At 38.2% G+C, this 27388-nt stretch overlaps 2 protein-coding genes across 3 annotated transcripts in view; one reads left to right on the top strand and one right to left on the bottom strand.

The window, feature by feature from the left end:
* ZFAND3 (zinc finger AN1-type containing 3) overlaps nucleotides 1-27388 on the top strand; it is a 337118-nt gene that overhangs the window by 118908 nt on the left and 190822 nt on the right. The gene's annotated exons all lie outside the window — the stretch shown is intronic.
* LOC120233813 (alpha-endosulfine-like) lies at nucleotides 757-27388 on the bottom strand. Its single transcript, XM_039235287.1, has 5 exons — nucleotides 27360-27388; nucleotides 3973-4101; nucleotides 3850-3919; nucleotides 2576-2933; nucleotides 757-839 (listed from the first exon to the last, which is right to left on the bottom strand). Exons 1-5 carry the CDS (start codon nucleotides 27386-27388, stop codon nucleotides 757-759), a joined length of 669 nt encoding a protein of 222 aa, XP_039091218.1.

The raw sequence follows: 27388 nt of genomic DNA, 5'->3' as shown, positions 1-27388 counted from the left end.
TTTACCTAAATCAAAAATTATTATTGAATAATAGAGTTCCCTAATTTATGCTCTTAACATGCCATTAGTTTGGGATTTTTGTTTTCCCTTTCAAAAGTAACATAGGGACATTAATTAAATGTTGATTGAGAAGACAGTATGTAAGTTTTTAATTAGACTACATATAATTTATTTTATTGACGTATAGTTGACACTGATGTTACACTAGTTTCAGGTGTGCAACACAAGCATTCGACAAATCTATATGTTAAGCTATGCTTGCCACAAGTGTAGCTACCATCTGTCCACCATACAACACTATTACTGTATCATTGACTGTATTCCCTGTGCTCTACCTTTCACCTTCATAACTTATTTCATACCTGGAAGCCTATACCTCCCACTTCCTTCACTCGTTTTGTCATACCCCTGCCTTTCTTTCTGGCAACCACCAGTTTGTGGTCTGTATTTATGGCTCTGTTTCTGCTTTTTTGTTCATTTGTTTGCTTTTTAGATTCCACATATAAATGAAATCATACAGTGTTTGTCTTTCTCTGTCTGACGACTTTTTTTTTGGTGAAGAAAACATACAAAATTATGTTTACAAGTATATATACTTATATACATAATAACATGACATGTTTATGTTTATGGCTGGGACCGTTGAGGAAACTACACAAGGATGTTCTGCATTTTCCCCTTCCCACACACTTTACACTAATGAAGACAGCATGAGGAAATGGAGCAAGAAACACAAAAAGTATATACAAGTGATAGTCAAGGAGTCTGGGACCCAGTGAATCCAGGGATCCTGCTCTTCTTTCCTTCTTCACCAGCTTTTTCCTCTCCAGTCTGATAGCCTGAAAAGTGAATGGCCAGTCAGGAAGAAGCATACACACGTGCTGTCACCCCGCACGTGCATCAACAAGTTCATGGTCATTCTCACTGGGCCCAATGTTTGATGTTTTTGTCAAAATTTGCGAGGTGAGAGGACGAGAGAGGATTACAAATCGTACCCTCTTAAACAGTTAGTTCTTACTCTGGCCGTCTGTCCTAACCAGCAGTAGGATTCAGGCCAAACTAGTAATAAGTAGGATGAAGGTGGTGGTCACCTGCACCCCTCTCCTCCACCTGCTCACGAATTCACATTGCTGCTTCTCCTCATCCCATAGGAGTCAAGTTACTGAGCTCTAGGAAGGCAGAGACTGATTTCTCAATGCTCCCTTTCTCGCTCCCTGACCACCTCCCCCACCCTCCCCGCTCCCCCCTCAGCTTCCTCCAAGGTGAATTGTCTCCCAGGGACCTGCTGCTCCAGCCCTGCCATAGTACCAAAGCCCGGAGGCTTGCTCAGTTTGTGCCTTTTCTTCTTATCTCCTTAACCATACACCTGGCATCTGATTACATCTCAAATGTGGGACTCCACCACATGTGTGTGACTGAGCATGTGTCCTCAGGCCCGCAGCTTGGCTGCCAGAGCAGCTTTTTAGCAGTAAAGGCCAAGAACGTGAGTGAGGGTAAGATGCTTCCATAGAAGCTAGCCCCTTAGAACTTTTGATGTTCACAACCACGATGTTATGAGGCTCTCTTGCTTGAGTATATAGCCCCCAAGTCTCAACTTTTTCTCCCCCCATTTAGTCTTCAGATGGTTCCCATCTGTAGGCTCACCCACAGGCCTTCCTCACTTAGCTGTACAATGCATGGTACAGATTTTTTTTTCCAGCTGGTAATCATACAGTTTTGAAATTAGAATCAATCTTATCTATATTCAACTCTTCTATAGATGAGGAAATAGAAATCCATAGAGATTAAATGACTTGACCAAGGTTACACATCAGTTCTGCCAAGAAGTAGTACAGCTAGAACCCAGATATCTTGACTCCAAACCCAGCACTCTTTTCATTGTCCCGTGAGACTTTCAAGAGCAACATGCTAGAAGAGAAAGAAGGTGCCCATTTCATGTAAATGATGCAGGGAAAACTGTGAGAGACACTCCCTTAGGGGAGGTTAGGTGGGCATTGTAGTTTTAGGCAAGCAAATCAGTCTTTCTTTTTGAGGATTCTCTAAACCTGCCATAATGGAAATACAAAGCAATAGCAGCCTAAGGGCGGGGGGCGGTGGGCATGTGGATGCACAGAAAACAGATCTCATTCAGTCTACCTTTCTCAACATTGTCAAGTTAGCCTCTGACTGTAAATCTACCATATTATTCTCAAGGCTTATTAGCCTAACCAGTTTTAGGATATTCTCTTCCAAAAGGAGAAATCACATCTTCCCAGGTTCTCATACGGGGGTGGGGGTGGGGGTGGGGAAGCATTTATAGCATTATACAGTCCTAGTCTCTTATTTCTGGGCCCTTGCCTGGGCTACAGTGAGGGTGTGAAAATCTCAATTTAACCAAAGGAACTCAGAGCCCCTGTTCAACCCACATCATCTTCTCAGCAGCTCCTAGTGGAATTAGAGTCATTTCTGACTGGCACCCTGAGGAGATCTAACTAGACACTCACTCCACTCCAACTTAGGCTATATAAAAGTGCAGCAGGTGAGGAAGGAGAGAGAAGGAGGCTGAGAGAAGGAGAGAGAGTGGGGACAGCCTTGCTGGTGATGAGTGAGGACTTTCTCAGGGGCAAATCCTGTGCAGTGGGGATGTGATCACCAGTCACCAGGTTCTTGTGTGGTCCTGCACTTGGCAACTGCTTATTCTTCATCTTGTCTTTGGCCATGTTGTGGTCTCTTGAGTCAAAGTACTTCGCCCCTTTTGGGAGTCTCTTCATGAAGTTGGAGCCACCTGGCTTTTGTCTTAAGGGATATTTGGCCTTTAGCTTTGCCTCCTTGCCTCTCTCTGGGAGAATACCTCCTTTCCCCTGTGTGTCCTGCTTCTCCTCAGTGATCTCCTCTGCAGGCTTATCTTCTTGTTTCTGGGAAATGGCCGGACCAGGGCTCTGGAGTATAGAGGGCTTGGGAAGACAACCAGAGAAAGGAAGGGCGAGGGGAAATGGGGACGTCCTACGCTGCTGCTTTTGCTCCTGTCACTTGGGTTGCTCAGTCAGAATGGTGTCCCTTGCCTCTGTTTGACTTACTTCATTTAGCATCATATCTTTTAGATCCACCCATATGTCACAGATGACAAGCTCTTGTTCTTTTTTTATTTTTTTTTAATGTTTATTTAGTTTTGAGAGAGAGAGACAGAGTGTGAGCGGGGGAGGGGAAGAGAGACGGAGACACAGAATCTGAAGCAGGCTCCAGGCTCTGTGCTGTCTGCACAGGGCCTAATGCGGGGCTTGAACCCACAAACTGTGAGATCATGACCTGAGCCGAGGTTGGACACGTAACCGACTGAGCCACCCAGGCGCCCCAAAATCTTGTTCTTTTTTTATGGCTGAGTAATATTCGTGCGCATGTACCACATCTTCCTTATCCATTCATCTTTTGCCAGACATTTAGGTCACTACTGTATCTTGGGTATTGTAAATAATGCTGCAATAAAGATAGGGCTGCATATATCTTTTTGAATTAATATTTTAGTTTTCTTTAGGTAAATACCCATAACTACACATATTTTATATGTAAATGGTTGCATGGGATAAAGCTAGAAGAAGGCACATGAAAAATTTAATTTTGGTAGTCTCAGAGTAGGAGTTTGGGGGGGGATTTTAATTTTAATTTTGTTGTACGTGCAGAATTATTAATTATAAATAATACATAGATTTTAAAAAAGTGAAGTGCATTCTACTTATGTCTGAAGTGGTTAATTTCTTTCTGAAATGAGCAAAATAAATTGGTTATAGTTTGCAGCATAAGAAATGTAAAGGTTGGCATTCGAGTTAAGTGATAACAGCAGTGCAAGGTATAGAGGGTGGAATGGTAGATCACCAGAATGCAAACATTTCTCTTCAAAGTGACTTGTTTTCCATGGTTATTTCCAGAACAGGGTAACAACTTCCTGTCTCATAACAAGTAAATTAAAACATTTACTTATGAACCTGCAACTCTTACTTTTTGGAGTTGTACTCCACTCTCTTTTCTGCTTCCAGTCTGTTAGAGAAGTTCAGAGTGTAAGTGGCCTGATACCGGTCACTTTTGGAAGGGAGGAAGACTTGTAGGTTACAGCTGAATTTTGAGGATCTGAAGTAAGAGGAACAGAGTAAATCTGAAAACTTTAAGCATTTCTTGTTATGCATGTTTTCTTTTATAAATTGTGGGAGCTCTGTACCCATCACTAAAACGATATAAAACAAACCACCCTCTCCAATGAGGAGAGGGTTTTATTTTATAGCATGGCGAGGTTGGGACAAGATACTAGAATTTGTATGCTTGTCATATCTTGATTTTTCAAATCACCTTTCCCAGAAGAAATGCAGCTGCTGCTCTTAAAATGAAGCATTTGAATAGGGTGGTTCTGTCTTTGTAATTGACTTGATTACTATTGATTGCTCTGATTTCTTAAAAACTGAGTTTTTAAAGAAAGATTTCTCAGGTGCAACAAACACACTGGTCATGCACTGGTTAAAAAGAGACAATTTAGCTCACTGAATGTTCTCAACCAGTATGTGTCCATTGGTGGGTATTCAGTGTGAGGGTTTGAAATTCAGGATATTTTAAACTTTTTTTTTTTTTTTTAATATTTTTTATTTATTTCTAGGAGAGAGAGAGAGAGAGAGCGTGAGCAGAGGAGGGTCAGAGAGAGAGGGAGTCACAGACTGAAACAGGCTCCAGGCTCTGAGCTGGCAGTCAGCACAGAGCCCGATGCGGGGCTCGAACCCACGAACCGCGAGATCATGACCTAAGCGAAAGTCGGACGCTCAACCGACTAAGCCACCCAGGCGCCCCTGAAATTCAGGATATTTTAGAAAATAATATAATAAACATCCACAAGCCAAACCAGAACAAACACATACTAACATTTTTTGTCCTTTTTGTTTGTTTTATATCATATTTTAAAATCTCTTAGTTTTTCTTCTACCTCAGTTATCCTTTATCCATCTCATAGAGAGTCACTATTGTTATTTTTGCATTTATGCTTTTTATTATGAGTGGGCATTTATATAAACTATATGATTCTGTTTTTAAAATGTGCAAGTCGTGGGGCGCCTCGGTGGCTCAGTTGGTTAAGCATCCAACTTTTTGGCTCAGGTCATGATATGGTTTGTGAGTTCAAGCCCCACATCAGGCTCTGTGCTGACAGCTCAGAGCCTGGAGCCTGTTTCGGATTCTGTGTCTCCCTCTCTCTCTGACCCTCCCCTACTCACGCTGCCTCTCTCTTTCTCAGAAATAAATAAAACATTAAAAAATTTTTAAGAAATGTATAAGTGGTATGTTGCACTAGTTATTCTACAACTTATATTTTCTAATAATGATTTTAGAAACCAAACATGTTGATAACATGTTGCTCCGGTTCATTTTAACTGTTACAATTTTCTATTATAATCAGTATCCTGACTTACGTGGAATAGTCAAGAGTTTAAAGTGTTTATGACAGTGAAACTAATGACACCCCTTTGTATTCTTTATAGTGTTCCAGTTGGTTGACAAATTATCGATCACCTTCATTATAATATACCCCAATTGATCTAGTCCCCTGTTAATGGACATATTAAATTAAATTACTCTCTTTATATCATAGTTGCAACCTTATGTTTTTTCTGTTTTTAAAAACTTGTTTGATTATGTTGACTATTTCTGTGTTAGAAACTGTATTCTCTGTGATATAACTTCTTTGCTCTCAAATGAAAGCAAGACCAAGGGTTAGCATGTCCTTAAACAGATTAGCAAAGCTGAACTCTGGGAGCCTTTTCTGACTTCTTAGTCAATAGTTGTTTGCTGTCTAACTAGTGAGAATTCTTAAATTGTATGATTAATTATTATGTTAGTCAAGATAAGTGAAGCAATGTGTTGAAGATGATGTTGTCATGCACATAGACCAGTGGAACAGAATTGAGAACTCAGAAGTGGACCCAAAAGTGTACAGCCAACTAATCTTTGACAAAGCAGGAAAGAGTATCCAATGGAAAAAAGACAGTCTCTTTAACAGATGGTTCTGGGAGAACTGGACAGCAACATGCAGAAGAATGAAACTAGATCATTTTCTCACACCATACACAAAGATAAACTCAAAATGGATAAAGGACCTGAACGTGAGACAGGAAACCATCAAAACCCTAGAGAAGAAAGCAGGAAACAACCTCCTTGACCTCCACCGCAGCAATTTCTTACTTGACACATCCCCAAAAGCAAAAGAATCAAGAGCAAAAATAAACTGTTGGGACCTCATCAATATTAAAAGCTCCTGCACCGCAAAGGAAACAATCCATAAAACTAATAGGCAACCATTGGAACGGGAAAAGATAGTTGCCAATGACATATCAATAAAGGGTTAATATCCAAAATCTATAAGGAACTCACCAAACACACCTGAAAAACAAACAACCCAGTGAAGAAATGGGCAGAAGATATGAACAGACACTTCTCCAAAGAGGACATCCAGATGGCCAACAGACACATGAAACGATGCTCAGCATTCCTCATCAGGGAAATACAAATCAAAACCACACTGAGATACCACCTCATGCCAGTCAGAGTGGCTAAAATGAGCAAATCAGAGAACTCTAGATGCTGGCGAGGATGTGGAGAAACAGGCACCCTCCTACACTGTTGGTGGGCATGTAAACTGGTGCAGCCCCTCTGGAAAACAGTGTGGAGGTTCCTCAAAAAGTTAACAGTAGAACTCCCCTATGACCCAGCAATAGCACTGCTAGGAATTTATCCAGGGGATACAGGAGTGCTGATGGATAGGAGTACATGGACCCCGATGTTCATAGCAGCACTCTCAACAATAGCTAAAACATGGAAAGAGCCTAAGTGTCCATCAACAGACGAATGGATCAAGAAGATGTGGTTTATCTATACGATGGAATGCTACATGGCAATGAGAAAAAATGAAATCTGGCCATGTGTAGCAACATGGATGGACCTTGAGGGTGTTATGCTGAGCGAAATAAGACAGGCAGAGAAAGACAAATACCGTATGTTTGCACGTATAGGAGGATTAGGAGGATTAGGACCAAGAGGGAGAAGAAGGGGGGAAAGAGTGGGGGAGAGGGAGAGAGGCAAACCATGAAAGACTCTTGAATACTGAGAACAAACTGAGGACTGAGGGGTGTGGGGGGGGGGGGGAGATGGGAATGGAGGAGGGCACTTGTGGGGATGAGCACTGGGTGTTCTATGGAAACCAACTGGACAATAAACTGTTTGTAAAAAAAAAAAAAAAGATGTCAGAAACATTATGTCAAAAATAATTGTTGAATTTATAATGAAAAACAAAATGCTCAGTGCTGTAAGTAGTGGAAAGGTAGCTTTTAGGCCTTAAGTAGAAAAATCACCATGTGTCAGTGTTTTAGGAAAAATAAAAGGAATTTAATAGTCATTGGGTTTTTAAAGATTGGCTCTGTCATTTGGCTTTATTTCTGTCCACATGTTCATCTATAGTTGTGTTCTTCATAATGGTGCATCAGATTATCCATTGAGGCATAGAAAGAAATGTTAGATGGGGCACCTGGGTGGCTCAGTCTGGTTAAGCGGCCGACTTCGGCTCAGGTCACGATCTCATGGTTCATGGGTTCGATCCCCGCATCAGGCTCTATGCTGATAGCTCAGAGCCTGGAGCCTGCTTCAGATTTTGTATCTCCTTCTCTCTCTGACCCTCCCCTCCCCTCCCCTCCCCTCCCTCCCTCCCTCTCTCCCTCTCCCCCCCCTCAGAAATAAATAAAACATTTAAAAAAATTAAAAAGAAGAAATGTTAGAATTTCTACTTACATGCTTTTATCATCCCGTATATATACCATTGAATTTTATAATGTACATATTCTTACTGGTGTTAGTTTCCTAGGGCAGCCATAACAAATCACTACAAACAGGCTTAAAACAACAACAGTTATATCGGGGCGCCTGGGTGGCTTAGTCGGTTAAGCGTCCGACTTTCGCTTAGGTCATGATCTCGCGGTTCGTGGGTTCGAGCCCCGCGTCGGGCTCTGTGCTGACTGCCAGCTCAGAGCCTGGAGCCTGTTTCAGAGTCTGTGACTCCCTCTCTCTCTGACCCTCCCTGCTCACGCTGTCTCTCTCTCTCTCTCCTAGAAATAAATAAAAAAAATATTTAAAACAACAACAACAACAACAACAACAGTTATAGAGGCCAGAAGCCTGAAATCAAGGTGTTGTCAGCAATCAGGCTTGGTTCCTTCTGGAGGCTCTGAGAGAAAATCCATTCCACGCCTCTTTGCTTCTGGTGCCTGCCAGCAATTCTTGGCATTACTTGGCAGCTTCTAGACCCAGTACTACAGTGTCTGCCTTCATCTTCACATGGCCTTCTCTCCTGTGTGTCTCTGTTGTTTCTGTTGTTTGGATTTAGTGCCCCCACTTACGTAAGATGATTTTATTTTGAAATTCTTAATTACATTTGCAACGGTCTTTTTAACAAATAAGATTACCTTTACAGGTTTGGGATATATATATAATGATTTAGTGCCCCTGACTATAAAATATATAAAAGTATATATAAGACTTTTTGGTGTGGGATGTGAGAAAGGGTCATATCATTCAGTTCACTACAGGAATATATAATTATATATATATACCTGTAGAAAGTAGGTGCCCAGATTTTATACTGATGGTATACCCCTATCAAAGAAGCTTAGAGATCCCTGGTTCTGAGATCTGCTTGGGTTAGATGTGGTTGGCACCTTCATGTAATAAGACAACAACCCTTGATGACATAAAAAGCTGTATAAGAGTTGATTGTTAACATTCCCTGTGCTTCATGTTCTCTATAGTCTGTGCAGACTAAATGATCAAGTAGGCTTATGTGCTTCCTTTTAGGTTTAGCAGGAATATGGATAGCTCTCAGACTCTGGAAAGTACCTTGAAACTGTTTTTGTGCCTCAGTGATCTTGACTCCACCATGCTACAGATACTTAAAGTAATTCTTGAGCTTACTGTTTCTTTGGCCTTAAATGACAGGTTTATGATGAGGTTGCTTTTTGACACTTTGTGGTTAAAGCCCACAAACATTTAATCCCTTAATCCACAGTAGAGATGGTGGGTACGATGATAGGGCATTATTTGCAGGCCATTAATGTATAACTAGAATATGACTTTTAACAATACAGAATTCTCTATTATTTAAAAACCCCACTGCTCAGCTGGCCCTTAGTATGTGTGAAGTAGATCTCACTTTATGTTAACAGTTTTTTTCTTTTTCTTTTTTTTTTTTAGTTTATTTATTTTGAGATACAGAGAGGAGGAGGGGCAGAGAGAGATGGAGAGAGAGAATCCCAGGCAGGCTCTCTGCTGTCAGTGCAGAGCCTGATGCTGGGCTCAGACTCATGAACTGAAACCAAGAGTTGGAAGCTTAACCAGATGAGCCACCCAGGCACCCCTGTATGTTAACAGTCTTAATTATTACCAAAGGTCTGTTTTAAATTTCTTAAAGAAAATTTTTTATAATGTTTATTATTAGAGAGAGAGAAAGAGAATGAGTGGGGGGAGGGCAGAAAGAGAGGGAGACACAGAATCTGAAGCAGGCTCCAGGTTCTGAACTGTCAGCACAGAGCCCGATGTGGGGTGTGAACTCATGAACTGCGAGATCATGACCTGAGCTGAAGTCAGATTCTTAACTGAGCCACCCAGGTGCTTTAAATTTTAAGGCAAGTAACTGAGATTTGATTTTGGGGGACACTGATTATAATCTTCACCCCCATTAAATTTTGTTAGGAGTGAAGATAGTAGGTTTAGATGGGATTGTACTGTAGAGACCCTGTGAAGATGTAGTAGTAGCATTGTTTTGCATTTGTGTGTAGGTTAAGTATATATGCTTTTCCTGTTCTCTTTTAGTTCAATTGGAGTTTGTCTTTAGATCTCTACGGAAGATCAGAGAAACAATGCTGGAAGCTTCACCGAGTATCTAATTTGGGAAAAGGTGTGCGTGGGGCAGGGGGAAAGGGGGGTGAGTTGTCTAATGCATTTGCTATTTTGGTGGCGAGATCTTCATTTTGTAACATCTTTCTTGTTCGTGTAACTTTTAGCTCATTAACCTTGCTCTTTATGCTGCATAGTGAAGCACCATTTCTAATTTAGTCTCATGTGTTTAGCCTCAGAAGATTTTTTAAAAAACGTTTGGAGGTGTGATTTAATTGCAGGGCTGTTTGCACATTGTCAGTGTGAAAGCAAAAATGAGTTTCATATTTAGACAGTACATCCTGCAGGTTTCATTTGTTAAAACCATCTTGGTATTCCCATTGTCTCATACATGTGTGCATAATAGTGTTGAAGAAAAAAGTCTTGTTTTGTTGTATCCATATTTAGCAATTTCGTTGAGTTATGGAAAAGCCTGTCCTCTGCCTGTGTATTTGCTCATTTGGAAACCTTGTATAGTTTATAGAGACACTAGTGATTTGTTCCCCAGCCTCCCTGTGGGGTTTGTTCCATATTACAATCTAATTCCACCTCCCTGTCCCATATTCCAGTGCCATTAATTTGTACATTTCGATGCAGTTTGTTTCATCGTGTGTTTTTGTAATCCAAACTCAATGTAACGAGCTATGTGCTTTAGGGACCTGGCTTTGCCTTGCCAATTAGAACAAAGTGGTTACTGAGAAAGAGTATGTTTTAAATAAAACATGGCACCTCTGAGTAGGTCTGACACTCATGTGGGAGTAAAAGAGATGGTTTTAACTCTTTGACTAAAAAGAAGAGTCATTACTAAAGATCAGCACTTTTTTGGGAAAGAAGGGTAAAGATTTACCTCCACAAAATACAGTTTTATAAATTTCCTCATAGATTAAATAAATTTAAAAGATTGTCATTTCATACTCACTTGTTTCTTTGTGATCGAGGCATGCATTAGCAAAATTCTCTAAATTCCTGAGTAATTACTTAGTGCCTACTGCAGTTTCTGAATTTTGACTTGTTCATGTTTAGGAAGGTGAAGGCATATAAAACCATAGCTAGGTTATTAGCTTCTTTATTTTTCTAATATATGAAGCCAAATTTTCAAAGTAATAGAGAACTCCCAAAAGATACTTGAAAATGATGAGAAAAGTATAAGATTTTGCCATAGTGTGTGGATGTTATTTTATTTTCAGACGATAGTAGAATTTTAAGCCATCAATGACTTAAAACTATTTGGAATTTTATTAGCACTTTCATCAAATATTTAAAATTCTTTTTAATGTTTATTTTTTGAAAGAGACAGAGACAGAGTGTGAGCACAGGGGAGGGGCCTCTGCACAGAATCTGAAGCAGGCTCCAGGCTCTGAGCTATAAAGCACAGGGTGGGATGTGGGGCTCACTCTCACCAGCCATGAGATCATGACCTGAGCTGAGTTGAGCACTTAACTTACTGAGCCACCCAGGCGTCCCTACTTTCATCAGACATTTAAAGGACATATGTCTTTGCAAAGATCTTCATAGGCAGGCAGTTCACTTGTTCACAGCATACGGAGACAGCACTTGTGAGTTGGTTCTCGTGTTGTGTTTGTATCTGTACTACAAATAATAGTTCTATTTTTAGTTGAAATGTCAGATAAACTCTAGAACATAACAATGATACAAGTAAAGCATGAAGTTGCTTGTGTTTTCTTGTTTTCCATAGGACTTACTATGAAGTAGAAAATAGGACTTTGTCAAAAGCTTTGAAATAAAGACATCAAGAAGAAAGTTAAATAAATACTTGGTAATGACTTTAGAAACATTGAAACATTTATTAATCTATATAAGCAAGAGAGAACAAGAGAATTGAATTTCTGTGAAACAGTTAAAAAGTATGTAGGTGTGCCCTGTTGAAAAAAGCTGTTTCTGGAAAAATGATCTCTGTACTAGAGGAAGCTAGCTAGTTTAATTGGACTAAATTAAACTAAACCTACGCATTTCTATCACTGTCCTTTGAAAGTCTTGCAAGCCAAATTGATGGTTTGAGGAGATAGTCATAACAATACTATTCCTTACCTCATTTTCTTTTCTTTTTTTTTTTAAATGTTTTATTTATTTCTAGGAGAGAGAGAGAGAGACAGCGTGAGCAGGGGAGGGTCAGAGAGAGAGGGAGTCACAGATTGAAACAGGCTCCAGGCTCTGAGCCAGCAGTCAGCACAGAGCCCGACGCGGGGCTCGAACCCACGAACCGCGAGATCGTGACCTAAGCGAAAGTCGGACGCTTAACCGACTAAGCCACCCAGGCGCCCCTCCTTACCTCATTTTCAAAGAATAACACCCATATGGATAATATTTTGTTCAGACAGCTTTCTGAGTAAAGATAATTAAGGCTTAAATCTATGGCTACTTTCTCCTTAACATTCTAACCCGTGGCTGAACAAGCCGAGATAAAACTTTGAAAATACTCAACATCTTCAGAAATAAGTGAATTTGCCAGCTTTGCATAAAATGACAATGGTGTTTTCTTTGACGTCTATGGTTTAAGATCTAGTAGCTGTTAATTTCCATACTTGAATCAAAAATTAATGTCAAAAGGTCTCTTAAAAAAGTTCTAAAAGCACAGGTCCTAGACTTCTAATGGCAGCCAAAGCTAGATTGTTCATTTTTTCTGTGTCTGTTCAGTTACTCAGTGTACATTGTAAGTGTTGTAACACTGATTTTAGGAAGTCTACAAGTGTTGAATCCCATTAATTGTGATAGTAGGAGATGGTAATCATAGAATATTTGATTGGAAGGAATCTTAGAGCTTTTCTGTTTCATACACTGGTGCTTATTCTAAATGTCTGCTGAATTTAGTGAGTTTCAAGTTAAGTGATGTGGTAGGGTTATAGTGGCTTTTTTTTTTCATCTTTTATGTCTATCTTTCAACCTTAATTCCCTTTCTTTTCGAATGTAACTATGCTATGTTAGTAATCTTGAAGATGGGACTAGAAAACAATCCATAACAAAGTGGCAATAACACTTTTATTTGTGGGTACTTCTTTTTTTTTTTTTTTAAATTTTCTTTTTTTAATGTTTTATTTATTTCTAGGAGAGAGAGAGAGAGACAGCGTGAGCAGGGGAGGGTCAGAGAGAGAGGGAGTCACAGACTGAAACAGGCTCCAGGCTCTGAGCTGGCAGTCAGCACAGAGCCCGACGCGGGGCTCGAACCCACGAACTGCGAGATCATGACCTAAGCGAAAGTCGGACGCTTAACCGACTAAGCCACCCAGGCGCCCCTATTTGTGGGTACTTCTAAGACATTGTTTTTCTGTTTACTTTCTGTTCATTTGCTGATTAAGTTTTGTAGTTTCTTAAGTTTATTCATTGTTCTGTAAAGTTAGTACAGTTGATAACCTTGTGCACACATATCTTCTAATACATATATATATCATATATATATATGTTTATTTATTTTAAAGTTTATTTATTTTGATGGTGTGGGGGAAAGGGACTGAGAGAGAGAGAGAGAGAGAGCAAATCCCAAGCAGGCTCTGCCTGACTTGGGGATCTAGCTCAGGAACTTTGAGATCATGACCTGAGCCTAAATTAAAAGTTGGACACTGAACTGACTGAGCCGCCAGGTGCCCCTCTTCTAAAGATATATTGATAATAATTTTTTTTATCCTAAAACTTTTCTCAAATAAGAGGCTTGCATTATATGTGTGATTTTATTCCCGTATAGCAATTAAGGAATCAGTAAAATGTCTTAAAATGTTCTCTACTTCATTAGTGCCTTAAAGAAATTCACCTGAATGTGACAAACGGTCTTTTTTTTTTTTTTTTTTTTATAGCCTCCCATCATTTTTCAACCCAAGATAAAGCATTTCACGTCCTAGGATTTATGCTATTTGGGAATGGATCTTTTTTATGGTGTCCTTCTGGTTGTATAACATACCACAGACAAAATTCTCTCAAACGTTTTAAAAGGCCCTGAAGGAGGAGGGGCTTAGAAAAGCAGAGAGAAGAAACTTTGTATGCTTCTGTCAGACTATAATTTGTCTTTATTGAAGAGAAAGTCAAAAGCAATAACTTAATTTTTCTTTGGGTATGACTGAGGTCTTGTGTTGTGATCTCTAGGTGGCACATAGAGATGGTGCCACTTACGCCTTATGTAGCACTTTAAAAACTAAACATAGTAGTAGGGCTAAATACTTAATATTTTGGCTATTGAGAGCTTTCATGAAACTATGTAGCATATAGAAAAATAGCAAGTGAAGCAGATAATTATGGACAGCAGGACATTTTACATTGGAACGTCACTGACATGTCTTCTGTTAGAAGTGGTAATCACTTACTCCTGGGCATACCAAACGGAATAGTCTTCATAAAGCAAAATGTCTTGCCGTAAACACTTTTTTATATAGTTTTTTAAATATAATTGTCATAGAAAATAGCTCACGTTGTTTTAAGTGGACATTTTTTTCTTTTTCAGTGTTAATATTCCAAACCTATGAAAAGGACAGCTCATGCTTAAATGCTTGTCAGGCACCTAGATACTTGAGGCACTGCTGGTTATTAGTCCTTGTTATTTATTAAAATTTTGTGGGTGACTCTAGTTGCATCATAAATCAAAATTCACAGAACCAGCCTCACCCTAATAGCCAGTTGATATTTTTTATCTCTCTAAGGGCTGGTGTACTTTGTCTCTGTAGTGGCTCTATTGAAAGACTCTTTGGGACCTCTTTTTGAGTTTTAGATGGAAATAAATGCAGATATTCAGGGCGAGATTTAAAGAGAATGGAGGGGAATGTAAAGGTACACAACAAGCTTGTTTTTTAAAACTGTAGTCTAAGAACCTTTTCAAAGTATATTGTAAAGGTCAAATTTCATGTATTTTCTATTTGAGCTCTGTGAGACTAAATGGAGGCTATTTCACTTCTGATTTATATTTACCATGACTCAGTATTTTGTGAACACCTAACATTGTTAGTGCTTTTGTCTTTTGTGTGACCCCACCCTTAAAATAGAAAGCAGACCCAGTCTGCATTCACAGAGGCCCTTCCTTATAGACCTTTGCTGCACAACACAAAAGATCACCAGCCTCGGAGGAAAAGTAATTGTTTGGATTTTTCAGAAACAAAAGTACAAAAGTATGTTTTTCCCCCTTCCTTTGTGTACATTATAAAGTACCAAGATACCATTTTTCAGTAGTTTAAAATTGTGACATATTCTTTTTATTCTTTTGTGCCCTTATTGTGATTAAGGGAGATGGAAACAATTTTTCTTAACTGGTATCTCTTAAATTCGCTGGTGCTTTAATTTCTCACAGCATTATCAAGGAATTGTGTTTTACTGCTTTGGAAATGAATTATAAAAAGTTTTTGCTGTAACGTAGACTGCAGCTGTAATTGCTGAGTGAACTAAGCCAGCATCAAAAGGACAATTAACTATGATGCCATTTATTTGGAGTACCGAGAGTGGTCAGATTCATAAAGACATAAAGTAGAATGTGGTTGCCAGGGGCTCCAGGGAAGGCAGAATGAGAAGTTCTGGAGATGGTTGGTGGGGATAGTTGCCCAAGGGTGTGAATGTACTTACTGCTATGGAACTGTTACTTAAAAATGGTTGGAATGGTAAATTTAATGTTATGTGTATTTTACCACAATTAAAAGTAATGATTAAGAGTTACAGGTCTTAAAGTAGTGTCTAATTTTGGAGGTTGAATACAGTTTTGTTCTCCACATTTGTCGAGAATCAACCTCTGTTCAGATTTCTTTTAAAAATTTGTCATTAAGGGGCGCCTGGGTGGCTCAGTCAGTAAAGTGCCTGACTTCGGCTCAGGTCATGATCTTATGGTTTGTGGTTTCGAGCCCTGCTTTGGGCTCTGTGCTGACAGCTAGCTCAGAGCCTGGAGCCTGCTTCAGATTCTTTGTCTCCCTCTCTCTCTCTGCCCCTCCCCCACTCATGCTCTGTCTCTGTCTCAAAAATTAAATAAAACAAAAATAAATAAGTAAATAAAACTATAAAAATTTGTTATTAATAGGTTAAGTGAAAATATTCCCCCTTGTTCTGTGCAACCAATAAATTATTTCTCTTCGTTAGAGGAGAATAAAAACTAAAATAATGTATAGAAATGAAATTAAATTGAAAACTGAACAATTTGGCTTTTTCCACTGCTTATTTGTTTAAATGATGCCAAGACAAGTATTGTGTATGTAATTATCAAAGAAAGTTGTAGTGGCTTTGACTTTGAGCAAGTGGTGTAACCTGGAGTATCAGTTAACTCATTTGTCTAATGGGGGTCATTATACCTCCTCCATCACTAGGAATCAAATGAGATAATGCAGATGAAAGGCCTTTTAAAAGTATTTTTTGGGGCGCCTGGGTGGCTTAGTTTTAATGGTCCGACTTTGGCTCAGGTCATGATCTCACAGTTTGTGAGTTCAAGCCCCATGTTGAGCTCTGTGCCGACAGCTCAGAGCCTGGAGCCTGCTTCAGATTCTGTGTCTCCCTCTCTCTCTGCCTCTTCCCTGCTTGTGCTCTGTCTCTCTCTCTCTCAAAAATAAACAAACATTAAAAACCTTTTAAGAAGTGTTTCTTTGTCAAAGTACTGTAATAGTTGAAGTACTTAAAATATTACAAGTAGCAAAAATCTCCATTTCTCCTTCCTCTCTCAAGTTTTTCCTAGAAGCAGCTACTTTCAGTGCTTTTTGCTGTTTCCTCTAATTGATTTATTCTCCTATTTGATTTGTCACTTTTATGCATTTTATACCTTTTGTTATGATATATGAAATGTTGGTTTTCTTATACTATCCTCCCCCCAAATATATTTATAGTGCAATTTTTGGTTAAATAATTATTGAGCATTTACATTATTATGGGCATGTAAATGTTATGATCTTTGGGGCCTTTTATTATAGAATGGTATTTTAGATTTCTTTTTTCTTTGGGTATTTTCCAGAGATATTTCTATTATTTCTATTTAATTTTATTGTATTAAGAAAATATATTTTGTATAATTTCAGTCCTTTTTTACTTGATGAGACTTATTTTGTGGCCCCAAATATTATGTCCTGGTAAATGTTTTGTTTGCACCTAAAAAGAATGCACATTTGCTGCTGTTTTTTTTTAAATTAAGTTTTAAAATTTATTTTTAATTTTTAAATTTATTCCTAAAATTGTAAAATTCTATTTAAAAATTTTTAATTTTTTAAATTTTATTTTTAATTTATTTTGAGAGAGAGAGAGAGGGAGAGGAAGGGAGGGAGGAGAGGTGGGAAAGGGCAGAGAGAATCCCAAGCAGGCTTTGCACTGTCCCCATAGAGCTCAGTGTGGGGCTAGAACTTAGGAACTGTGAGATCAGGACCTCAGCTGAAACCAAGAGTCAGATGCTAACAGACTGAGCCACCTAGGCGCCCTCAATTTGCTGATGTTGTGTGGTGTGTTCTCTAAATGTCAGTTAGGTCAAGTTGATTGATAATTGTTTTTCAAGTCTGTGTCTTCGCTGATATTTGGTCTACTTGTTCTATTAGTTACTGAGAGAGGGTTATTGAAATATCTGATTATAAATGTGGATTTTTCTGTTGTTTTTCTTACAGTTCTATCATGTTTCGCTTTGTGGCTTTTGAAGCTATGTTAAGTGCATAGATGTTTAGGATTTTTTCATATTTATGAATTGATCCGTTTATCATTTTGAAATGACTGTATTCTAGATGTAGTTATTCTGAAGTCTACTTTGAGATTAATTTAGCCACCTTATGTAGCTTACTGTAAAGATGGTGTGTCTTTTCCATTCTTTTAACGTATCTGTCTTTATATTTAAATGCATTTTTTGTAGGATGTCTCTCTTTTTCAATCAGTTTGGACAGTCTCTGTCTTTTAATTTGGGGTGTTTAGACCATTTACATTTAGTGTAGTTATTAGTATGTTAGGTTAAAATCTATCATACTTAATATGAATTAAATATTATCTTCATAGATGTTTCCTATTTATCCCATTTATTCTTTTTTTTTCCTGCTTTCTTTTGGATTAATTGAACATTTTTAATGATACCATTATATCCTTTTTGTTGACTTTTATTTTAGTGCTTACCATAGTGTGTGTCATACACATTTTTAACTTCTCATAGTCTGTGTTCATGTTGTGTAGTAGATTGCTTCACATGCAGTATAAAAACCTTGTAATAGTGTGCTTTTCTTTATTCCTTCCCTACCTTTGTGTTGTTGTAATACATTTGACCCATTGCAGGTTTTGTAAAATTTTTACTGCATTGTTACCATTTTTGTTTAAGTAGTCAATTGTCTTTTAAACAAGCTTAATTAAGAAAAATCTTATGTTTTCCAGTGTAATAACTTACTGCTGCTTTTGACATTCTTCCATATGGTATCATTTTTATTCTGTCCAAAGGATGTACTTTATTTTTTTTTTTTTTTTTTAAATTTTTTTAATGTTTTATTTATTTCTAGGAGAGAGAGAGAGACAGCGTGAGCAGGGGAGGGTCAGAGAGAGAGGGAGTGACAGACTCTGAAACAGGCTCCAGGCTCTGAGCTGGCAGTCAGCACAGAGCCCGACGCGGGGCTCGAACCCACGAACCGCGAGATCGTGACCTAAGCGAAAGTCGGACGCCTAACCGACTAAGCCACCCAGGTGCCCCAAGATGTACTTTAATATTTCTTACTGGTGATGAATTCTTCTCAGTTTTTGTAACTTTGAAAAAGTCTTTGTTTAAAAAAAAATTTTTTTTTAACGTTTATTTTTGAGTGAGAGACAGTGTGAGCAGGGGACAGGCAGAGAGCGAGGGGGAGACACAAAACCTGAAGCAGGCTCCAGGATCCAAGCTATCGGCACAGCACAGAGCCCGATGTGGGGCTCTAATCCACAAACCATGAGATCATGACCTGAGCCAAAGCCTAACCGAGCCAGCCAGGTGCCCTGAAAAAGTCTTTATATAGTGTTTGTTTTGAAGATATTTTCATTGGGTATAGAATTCTAGGTTGCCTTTCTTCTTTTAAAGATGGTGGTCTTGTTACATTGTTTGTGATGAAAAATCTCTGGTTCTCATTTTAGTTCTTCCATCATAACAGTTGACCCTTGAGCAACACAGATTTGAACTGCGTGGGTCCACTTGTATGCCAGTTTCTTATAGTGCAGTACTGTAAATGTATTTTCTTTTCCTTATGATTTTCTTAATAACATTTTCTTTTCTCTAGCTTAAGTCATTGTAAGACTACAGTGTATAGTACATATAGTATGTAGAATAACATACAAAGTATGTGTTAATAGACTGTATGCTATTGTTAAGTCTTCTGGTCAACAGTAAGGTATTAAAGTTTTTGAGGAGTCAGATGTTACACATGGATATTTGACTGTGTGGGGGTTGATGTCCCTAATCCCTATGTTGTTCAAGGGTCAAATGTCTAGCTTATAAGTGTGAACTTGAACACTGGGGTCACATAGCCTCTGGGTTTATTTCTCATCTCTGCCACTTAACTCTGGTGGAAGTTACCAGTTAGACCTGTGCAGCAGATATGGTAAAGTCCTAGATCTGGGTGGTAATGTGGGAATAGAGATCAAGGAGTAAATTCTAAATTATGTTGGGATAAAAGAATGTGGGAATACTTGTTGAGATTCATATGTAGAAAAAGAGGAAAAAATAAATGTGAATGTAAGTGCACTGAACAGAATAGGAAAATTTTTTGTTTTGTATTTGGGGGAAGTGTTGATGACTTTGGTTTTGGACTAAATTTGAGGTAATGAAGGGACTGCATATGTTCTATAAGCAGTTCAGAAATTGGGAACGTGTGAAAGGTCTAAAGTCCGTTTTCAGAAGCTGCCATATTAAGATGAGGTTCTTGTATACAGCTAGTGTTCGCTAAATATTTGAAAGACAAAATAATGGAGTTGAAGGTTATTGTGCTCAGGTTAGAGTTCTCAAACTTGAGCATGCATCTGGAGGGGCCTTTAAGACACATGTTGCAGGGCCCCAACATCCGGAGTTTCTGGTTTAGTGGGCATAGAGTGGGGCTAGAGTGGTTTGCACGTTTGACAGATTATCAGGTCATGCTGCTGTTGCTGCTGGTTTGGAGAACACACTGTGACAACCACTAACTTAGCGAAGTGAATACAGAAAAGAACAAAGGAGTGCTTTAATTCTTAGGGAAGGAAGATGAAAGGAAGTAAATCACAGAGGCCATAGCAGTAGTGACCACCAGCCACTGGATGACACTTGTGATATAGAAAGGATGTATTTTAGGATTTCAGATTTGGGTAATAAGTGGTATCAAGTGAGGTAGAGAGAGAAAAATGACTGAATAATGACTGTAAGATTGAATGATGGTCTATTTGTGGCTTTAGCAAGATTCTTTTGGAGTCACTTCTGAAAATCTGATGAAAACTGTGGATTTGATTCTCAGGAAATGGTACATGTCTTCATAGTTTGGCATACATTTTTTATCAGGTTCATAAATTTTATTGAGACCACCCACATCCTAGTGAAGAATTTGGATTTAGAGTGGTCTCGTTAAAAGTGGTAGATGTGTAAGTGAGAATATAAGACAGAAAAAGTGAGAAGGTGGGAGGAAGTGATTGTGGATATGGACAGTCAGTCCTTCATGATTGTGAGTATTGTTGGGAGTGGACTGATGATTGTGGAATTTCCCTTCATAGAGGTCCTTAAAATAAACCTGTGATAGTCTCTACAACTTTCTGAATTTTAGGGATATTATGAAAGAAAGTGTACTCATTTCAAGAAAATGAAATGGCCCATGGCTTTTGTGACTTCCTTTTCTGACCACTTGTTCCTTTGCTACCTTTCTATTCCGGAGAGGTCAGAACAGTTGACTCTGTTTGGGATGATTCAGTCCTAACAGTCTTTCTGTGACATATAAAGCAAGTTTCCCCTCTATTAGGAAAAACACAAGTTGTCTTTTATCCTGGAAGAATATGAATTATTTTCCTTTCAGTTGACAATTCTAGTAGAAACATTTCATTGTGTCTTATATCTTTGATCAAATGCTCAGGATTTGACCTGAAAAGTTTTTCATTGAGTTCTAAGTCTTCTTTTGTTCATTGTGTGACGTTGGACAAATGACTTCAATTTCTCTGAGTCTCAGTTTGCTCTTTTGCTTGATGAGGGTGGTGATAATCTGCCTTGCAGGGAATTTTAAGGATCAGATAAATTTGCAATGTACTTAGTAAACTATAAACCTTTATGCATGTAACTTTCTAATTAGACACAGTAGTAATAAAACATATTGATAAAAATGCTAATGTGGTCTAGATTTAGTTTTTATCGAAGCCGAAAATTTGTACTATCTTGAAACTATAGAGGGTGGTATGGAAGAATTGTTGCAAAGATTTAAAATAAACAAGAACTGAAAATTCTTAGAGCACCTGGATGGCTCAGTCAGATAAGCATCCTACTCTTGATTTTGGCTCAGGTCACGATCTCACCATTTCTGAGCACAGAGTCTGCTTGGGATTCTCCCCCTCTCTCTCTGCATTCTCTCTCTCTCTCTTTCAAAATGAATAAACATTAAAAAAAAGATCTGACAACGCATAAGACATTGAAGACACATAACTGAAAAGATATCCTATTTTCATTAATTGGAAGAATTAATGTTCAGATGTTCCTAATATCCAAAGTGATCTACAAATTCAGTGCAATCCCTATCAAAATTCCAATGGCATTTTTCACATTAAAAAAAAGTCTGAAATTTGTTTGGAACCAAAGAAGATCCCAGATAGCCAAAGCAATCTGGGGAAAGAACAAAGCTGGAGACATCACACTTCTGATTTCAGACTACATTACAAAACTGTAATGATCAAAACACTATTGTAACAGCATAAAAACAGCCACATAGACTAAAGGGAAAGAATAATGTGTTCAGAAATAAACTCTGCACATACAGTCAACTAATCTTTGCACAGAATATATAATAAGGAAAGGATAATCTCTTCAGTAAATGATGTTGGTAAAATTGGAGAGCCATATGCAGATTTCACACCATACAGAAAAATTAACTCAGAATGGAATACAGACTTAATTACAAGACCTGAAACTTTACAACTCCTAGAAGAAAACATAGGGAACAAACTCCTAGACATTGATCTTGGCAGTGGTTTTTTGGATATGACACTAAGAGCACAGGCAGTGAAAGCAAAAATAAACTAGTGTGACTATGTTAAACTAAAATGCTCTGCATAGCAAAAGAAACCATCAGTAAAAGGCAGTCTATGAAATGAAAAAAACATATTTGCAAACCATATGTCTGATAATGTGGTTATATCCAAAATATGTAAAGAATTCCTATTACCCAGTAGCAAAAAAGAACCAAACTTAGAAACAGGTAAACATTTTTTCAGAGAAAACATACAAATGGCCAACAGGTATATGAAAAGGTGCTCAGTATCACTAATCGTTAGGCCAGTGCTAATCAAAATCATAATGAGAAATCACCTCATACCTGTCAGATTGGCTGTTATCAAAAAGAATAAAATGAATGTTGGTGAAGATGTGGAGGAAAAGGAATCCTTGTACCATGTTGGTGGGAATGTCAATTTGTACAATTAAATAATGGAAGATACTCAGGAGGTTCCTCAAAAGATTTAAAATAGAACTACATATGATACAGCATTTCCAGTACTGGGTATATATCCAAAAAACATAAATCAGTACCTGAGATGCCTGCACTTCCATGTTCATTGTAGTAGTATTCACAATAGCTAAGATATGGAAATAACCTAAGGGTCTGTCAATGGATGAACAGATAAAGAACCCCCCCCCCCCCACAGGAATTTTACTCAGTCAAAAAAATGAAGGAAACCTGACATTTGTGACAACATAGATGAATCCAAAGGCCATTATGCTAAGTGAAATAAGCCAGAGAAATGCAAATACTATATGATTTCAGTTACATGTAGAATATAAAAAAGTCAAACTCAAGGTGGTTGAGGAGTGAAGGAAATAGGAGATATTGGTCAAAGGGTACAAACTTTCACTTATAAGAGAAATAAGTTTTGGGGATCTAGTGTACCGTATGGTGTCTATAGTTAATAATACTGTATATTTAATTTGTTGAGAGAATAGATCTTAAATGTCTTACCACATACAAAAAATGGTAACTGTGTGAGGTGATTTAGCTGCATTGTGGTAATCACTTCACAATATATACATATATCAAACCATCATGTTACAACACCTTAACATGCACATTTTTTCATTTGTCAATTAGACCTTAAAAAAGCTGGGAGAAAAAAACAAAAGAGTTGAAAAATGAAAAATGAAAAAGAGTTTTACCTAAGTAATGTGGTAGTATTCTACCTTCTAGTTGTCAAGGAAATGTGATGTATTCTAGGAAACTTGTATTTTCTTTCATATGTTAGCTGCATTGCAGACCTAGACTGAAATTATGAGGAAAGGCAGCACAGGTAAATATTCCTAGTGGAATCATTTATTCATATGCCTTTGGAGAAAACTCAGATATGCTATATATATGACATATAGGGTGTTTACAGTCTATAATTTGCTTCTCTGTATTTAGTCCAGAAATCTTGTACACAAATCAGTTTGATAAATCAAATAGGAAGATTGGACCAGATCAATGTGATAGAAAGCAAAATTAAATTTTGAATTTTTTTTTCCTAGAGAGAAGAATTTATAATATCAATATGGACAAAAATTAGCCATAAAGTATTTTGATACTTGTCTTTATTCTTTATGTCTATTTAGACATATAAATTTTCAGTATAAAAATAATATTAAAATTGTTTTAGAACTACTCTAAGCCATTTTATGTGAAGGAGGTTATTTTTATAATGCTGTACCACTGTCATCACTCCTTAATCTTGGAAGCTAAGTATTGATCCAAGATACCGAGCACTTGATTTGATTTTTACTTAGGAAGAAACTGAACTGACATGGTTCTAACAATAAAATTTTGGATAAATTTTATCAATTCCAGTTCGCCTGGGTGGCGTGGTTTGTTAAGTGTCTGGCTCTTGATTTTGGTTCAGGTCATGATCTCCCGGTTCCTGAGGTTAAATTAGGGTAAAATTTCTCTCCTAAGTTTGCTTCAGGTCTTTGCCAAGCTTTAAGATGGCAATCCCTTATTAATTGTATCTGCAAAGTGGAGTCTGAGTCTTAGCTTGATTTATAAAAATGGTTAAGAGGCTAAAGGAGCCCAGACCCTGCCACAGGTTTCAGCACCAGTCATTAGGTTCAGGACCCATTTGTAGTGTTGAATGTATTGCTTGAGTAAGAGCTTGAGAGCTGTCTATGGTGAGTAGAGGTGGGATAGTGAGGGGCGCCTGGGTGGCTCAGTCAGTTAAGTGTCAGACTTCATCTCAGGTCATGATCTCATAGTTCATGGGTTCGAGCCCTGCATTGGGCTCTGTTCTGATAGTGCAGCGCCTGGGGTCTGCCTTGGATTCAGGGTCTCCCTCTCTCTCTTCTCTCTTCCCCCTCCCTCCTCAGGTGCTTTCTCTTTCCCTCTCTCTCAAAAACAAATATTAAAAAAAAAAATGGGAAAAAATGGGATAGTGAGTGCTAATGTATGGTGGTTGGCAGTCCATTTCATTGGAACTGTCTTAAATGCAGGTCTTTCTTTGTTTTTGTGTTGCATTTGTAAGCAAAATAATGCCACATACCACCTAACAGTACAGTGATCCATAAATCAAGCTTCAGTCTAGCTTTGTGACATTAATGTGCAGCAACAGAAAATGCTTCAGTGTTAGTGTAGTTTCTCCACAGTACTGATGGTTTCCTGCAAACACATTTAGCTTGACTCATCAAGATAGAAATGTTAGCATGGAATCTTATAGATGGCTTCAAATCTGTGAATTCTGTCTTGCTACTGCTATATGCACAATGTTAAAAACCAATTTTTTACTTAAAAATAGTTTTGAGCAGTTAACACACCATGTGTTTTCTGTTGGTTGTGGTGGTATTTTATCTGTGGTATTCACCATGTCAGTTTGAAAAATACAGGTGCATATTATCGATAGAATTGGTAATGATTTTGCAGAACTTGTCATATATAAGTAGTTGACTTTGTAAGAATTTGATGTGAATGCTGTTAGGCCTTACTAAAAGATGTCGTCTTGTGGTTCTTGCTTTATATAAATGAGCATTTTCTGCAGCTGTTTCCTGGTTTTCTCTGTACTTTGAAAATCTTTCCATTAAATTGGGATAAATTTTACCTTCCAGACCCAGAATTAAATTGAGACCAAGTAGAAATAGTTCTTTAGGCTTCTGATTTAAATTCGAACTGTTTCCTTCTAAAGAGAACAGTTAAAGCCTGGGTGTCTGAAACTTGAAAAGAAGTTCTATAAGTAAATAAATTACATTTATCCATAAGATACTTGTCTTGAGTATCTGCTATGTTTATTGCTTTACATTAATCACTTTAGGGAGAAGTGTGTACATAGTCTCTGTTCTCAAAGTCTAGTTGGTGAGATCAAGCATGAACATCAAAAGTTTGAAACTTGGCGGAGATGTGTTCTGAAACCATCAAGATACCAGTGTAGTATATATCCTTTTCTTTGATTTCTTAGCTATAGTATGTGGGTGATGATACCCTGCTTTCCCCAGATGTGAGAATTATTTGAAACCCTGTGTTAAACAAAAACTGTAAAACCACACTAAGCTGATCTGCTTAGATTTAGTGATGAGCCAGGTAACAGCCTGCACAGCTGTCCTACAGCACAGTGCAAATTCATACTTAGCAAAATAACTGATAATATGTAGTGAACCTTGAAACCCCAGGTGTTACACCCTTGCGTGTCAAATGTTTAGTGTGACAGACGTTCCAGATCTCTGTTGCCAGCACACATATATGTACACAACCTTCCACTCTCAGTGGAAGTGATGGAAAGGGCCATCAGGACATTTGCCCGAGCATGGCAGCTTCCTCTCTTTCGTGGAACTGCGCATTCACTCTCCATAAGTTACATCCTTTCTGTGTGTACCACACTGCTGATACTCAGACAACCATCCCAGAACCTTGTTAGGTACCTTCTGATGTGCATACCTTCCCATTATTGAGAAGTTTAGAAAAGGCTGCCATTTACTTATTTGTTACGCATTTTAACTATAGAAACTACTTTCATTGAAATTTTTACTGATTTCCATGTTAAATGATGATATGTCCTGAGAGCCCCCTTACGTCCTCTTTTTAAAATTTAAGGTCACTGCTGCTTTCTAGTTCTTAGGTTTCCCCTCGTTTTCACCAGCAATAACAAAAGCTTCTGTGAAGGTTTCTAGTCTGTGGAATATGGAGGCCTTCTTCGGTCATTTTTTTTTTTTTTTGGACTTTTCTGCTTATTTCCCTCTGAACCTAGAACTTAACATTGTTCTATTGATCTAGGTGTCAAATGTTTCTATCCAGGATTTCTCTATTAGATATAGTACTCTATCCCATACTGCAACAGGATTAATACAGCCATATAAAGTACACATACACACACACACACATTTTCCTTGCTTTCCAGTACTATTTTGGGATCTCAGTTATGATGTCTGTTATATTACTAATGCTACTTTTGTTGAAGAATTGTCTACTCGTTTTGTTTTGGACTGTTGTTTCATGTATTAAACTTTCTTCTACATCTTGAGCTCTTGGGTGGCTCAGTTGGTTAAGCGTTCAACCTTGACTTAGGTCATGATCTCACAGTTCATGGGTTTGAGTCCCATATCGGGCTCTGCTTTGACAGCTCAGAGCCTGGAGTCTTGCTTCAGATTCAATATCCCTCTCTCTCTGCCCCTCTCCTGTGTGTGTCCCCCACCCTCCCCAGCCCCCAAATAAATAAACATTTTAAAAAATTTTTAAAAACTTCTCTCTTCATCTTATTTTTTTCCTGTTGTAATTCTGTTCCATTCCTCTATTTTTAAACAACTTTTTTAATCTTCCTCCTCAAGTCTTGCAAAATGAAACAATCTCTTATGTCTAAATCTTTCTTCAGACCTTATAGACGATTACTATCTTTTCAAAGATTAGGTAATATAGTAGAAGACATAAGGAACTTTATAGTTCCACACTCCTAGCTACTGTAAGTGGATTCACCCAGGTTCTGTGTCATTTGGCCCACCATGGACTAGAAGGGGTGCCTGATTCATGAGGTAGCCATTCTTTAACCTCTGACCTATGTGGCTCATCAGAGAAATGTGAACCTTTGAGAAATGCAAAGGGAAATTTTAAACTGGTGATGGTCAGTTAACTTGGATTGGATCATCTTTGGCCATGCACAGGTTGAAGCAGAGGAAGCTCTGGTAGAGAGAAGAAAGCAGAAGCATATATAAAATCAGTGACTGAGCAGCCCCTAAGAGAGATGGCCAGCCAGCTTTTGTTTCTGACAGTGGCCCACATCTGTTATTCAAACCCTTTTATATTATAGGTGTTCTTGTGACCACCCACTGTATTTCTTGGGGCAGGTAAAATGCGTTACTTTCTCTCTCACATGTGATGGAGTCTAGGCCAAGATACCCATGGTCGTCGAATGCCAACTGGTCCAT

This window comes from Hyaena hyaena, unplaced genomic scaffold (genome assembly GCF_003009895.1).
Source record: "Hyaena hyaena isolate Hyena2069 unplaced genomic scaffold, ASM300989v1 scaffold_96, whole genome shotgun sequence".
NCBI classification, from domain to species: Eukaryota; Metazoa; Chordata; class Mammalia; order Carnivora; family Hyaenidae; genus Hyaena; species Hyaena hyaena.
The sequence above is the reverse complement of the archived record's forward strand: the minus strand, read 5'-3'. Positions and strand labels throughout refer to the sequence as shown.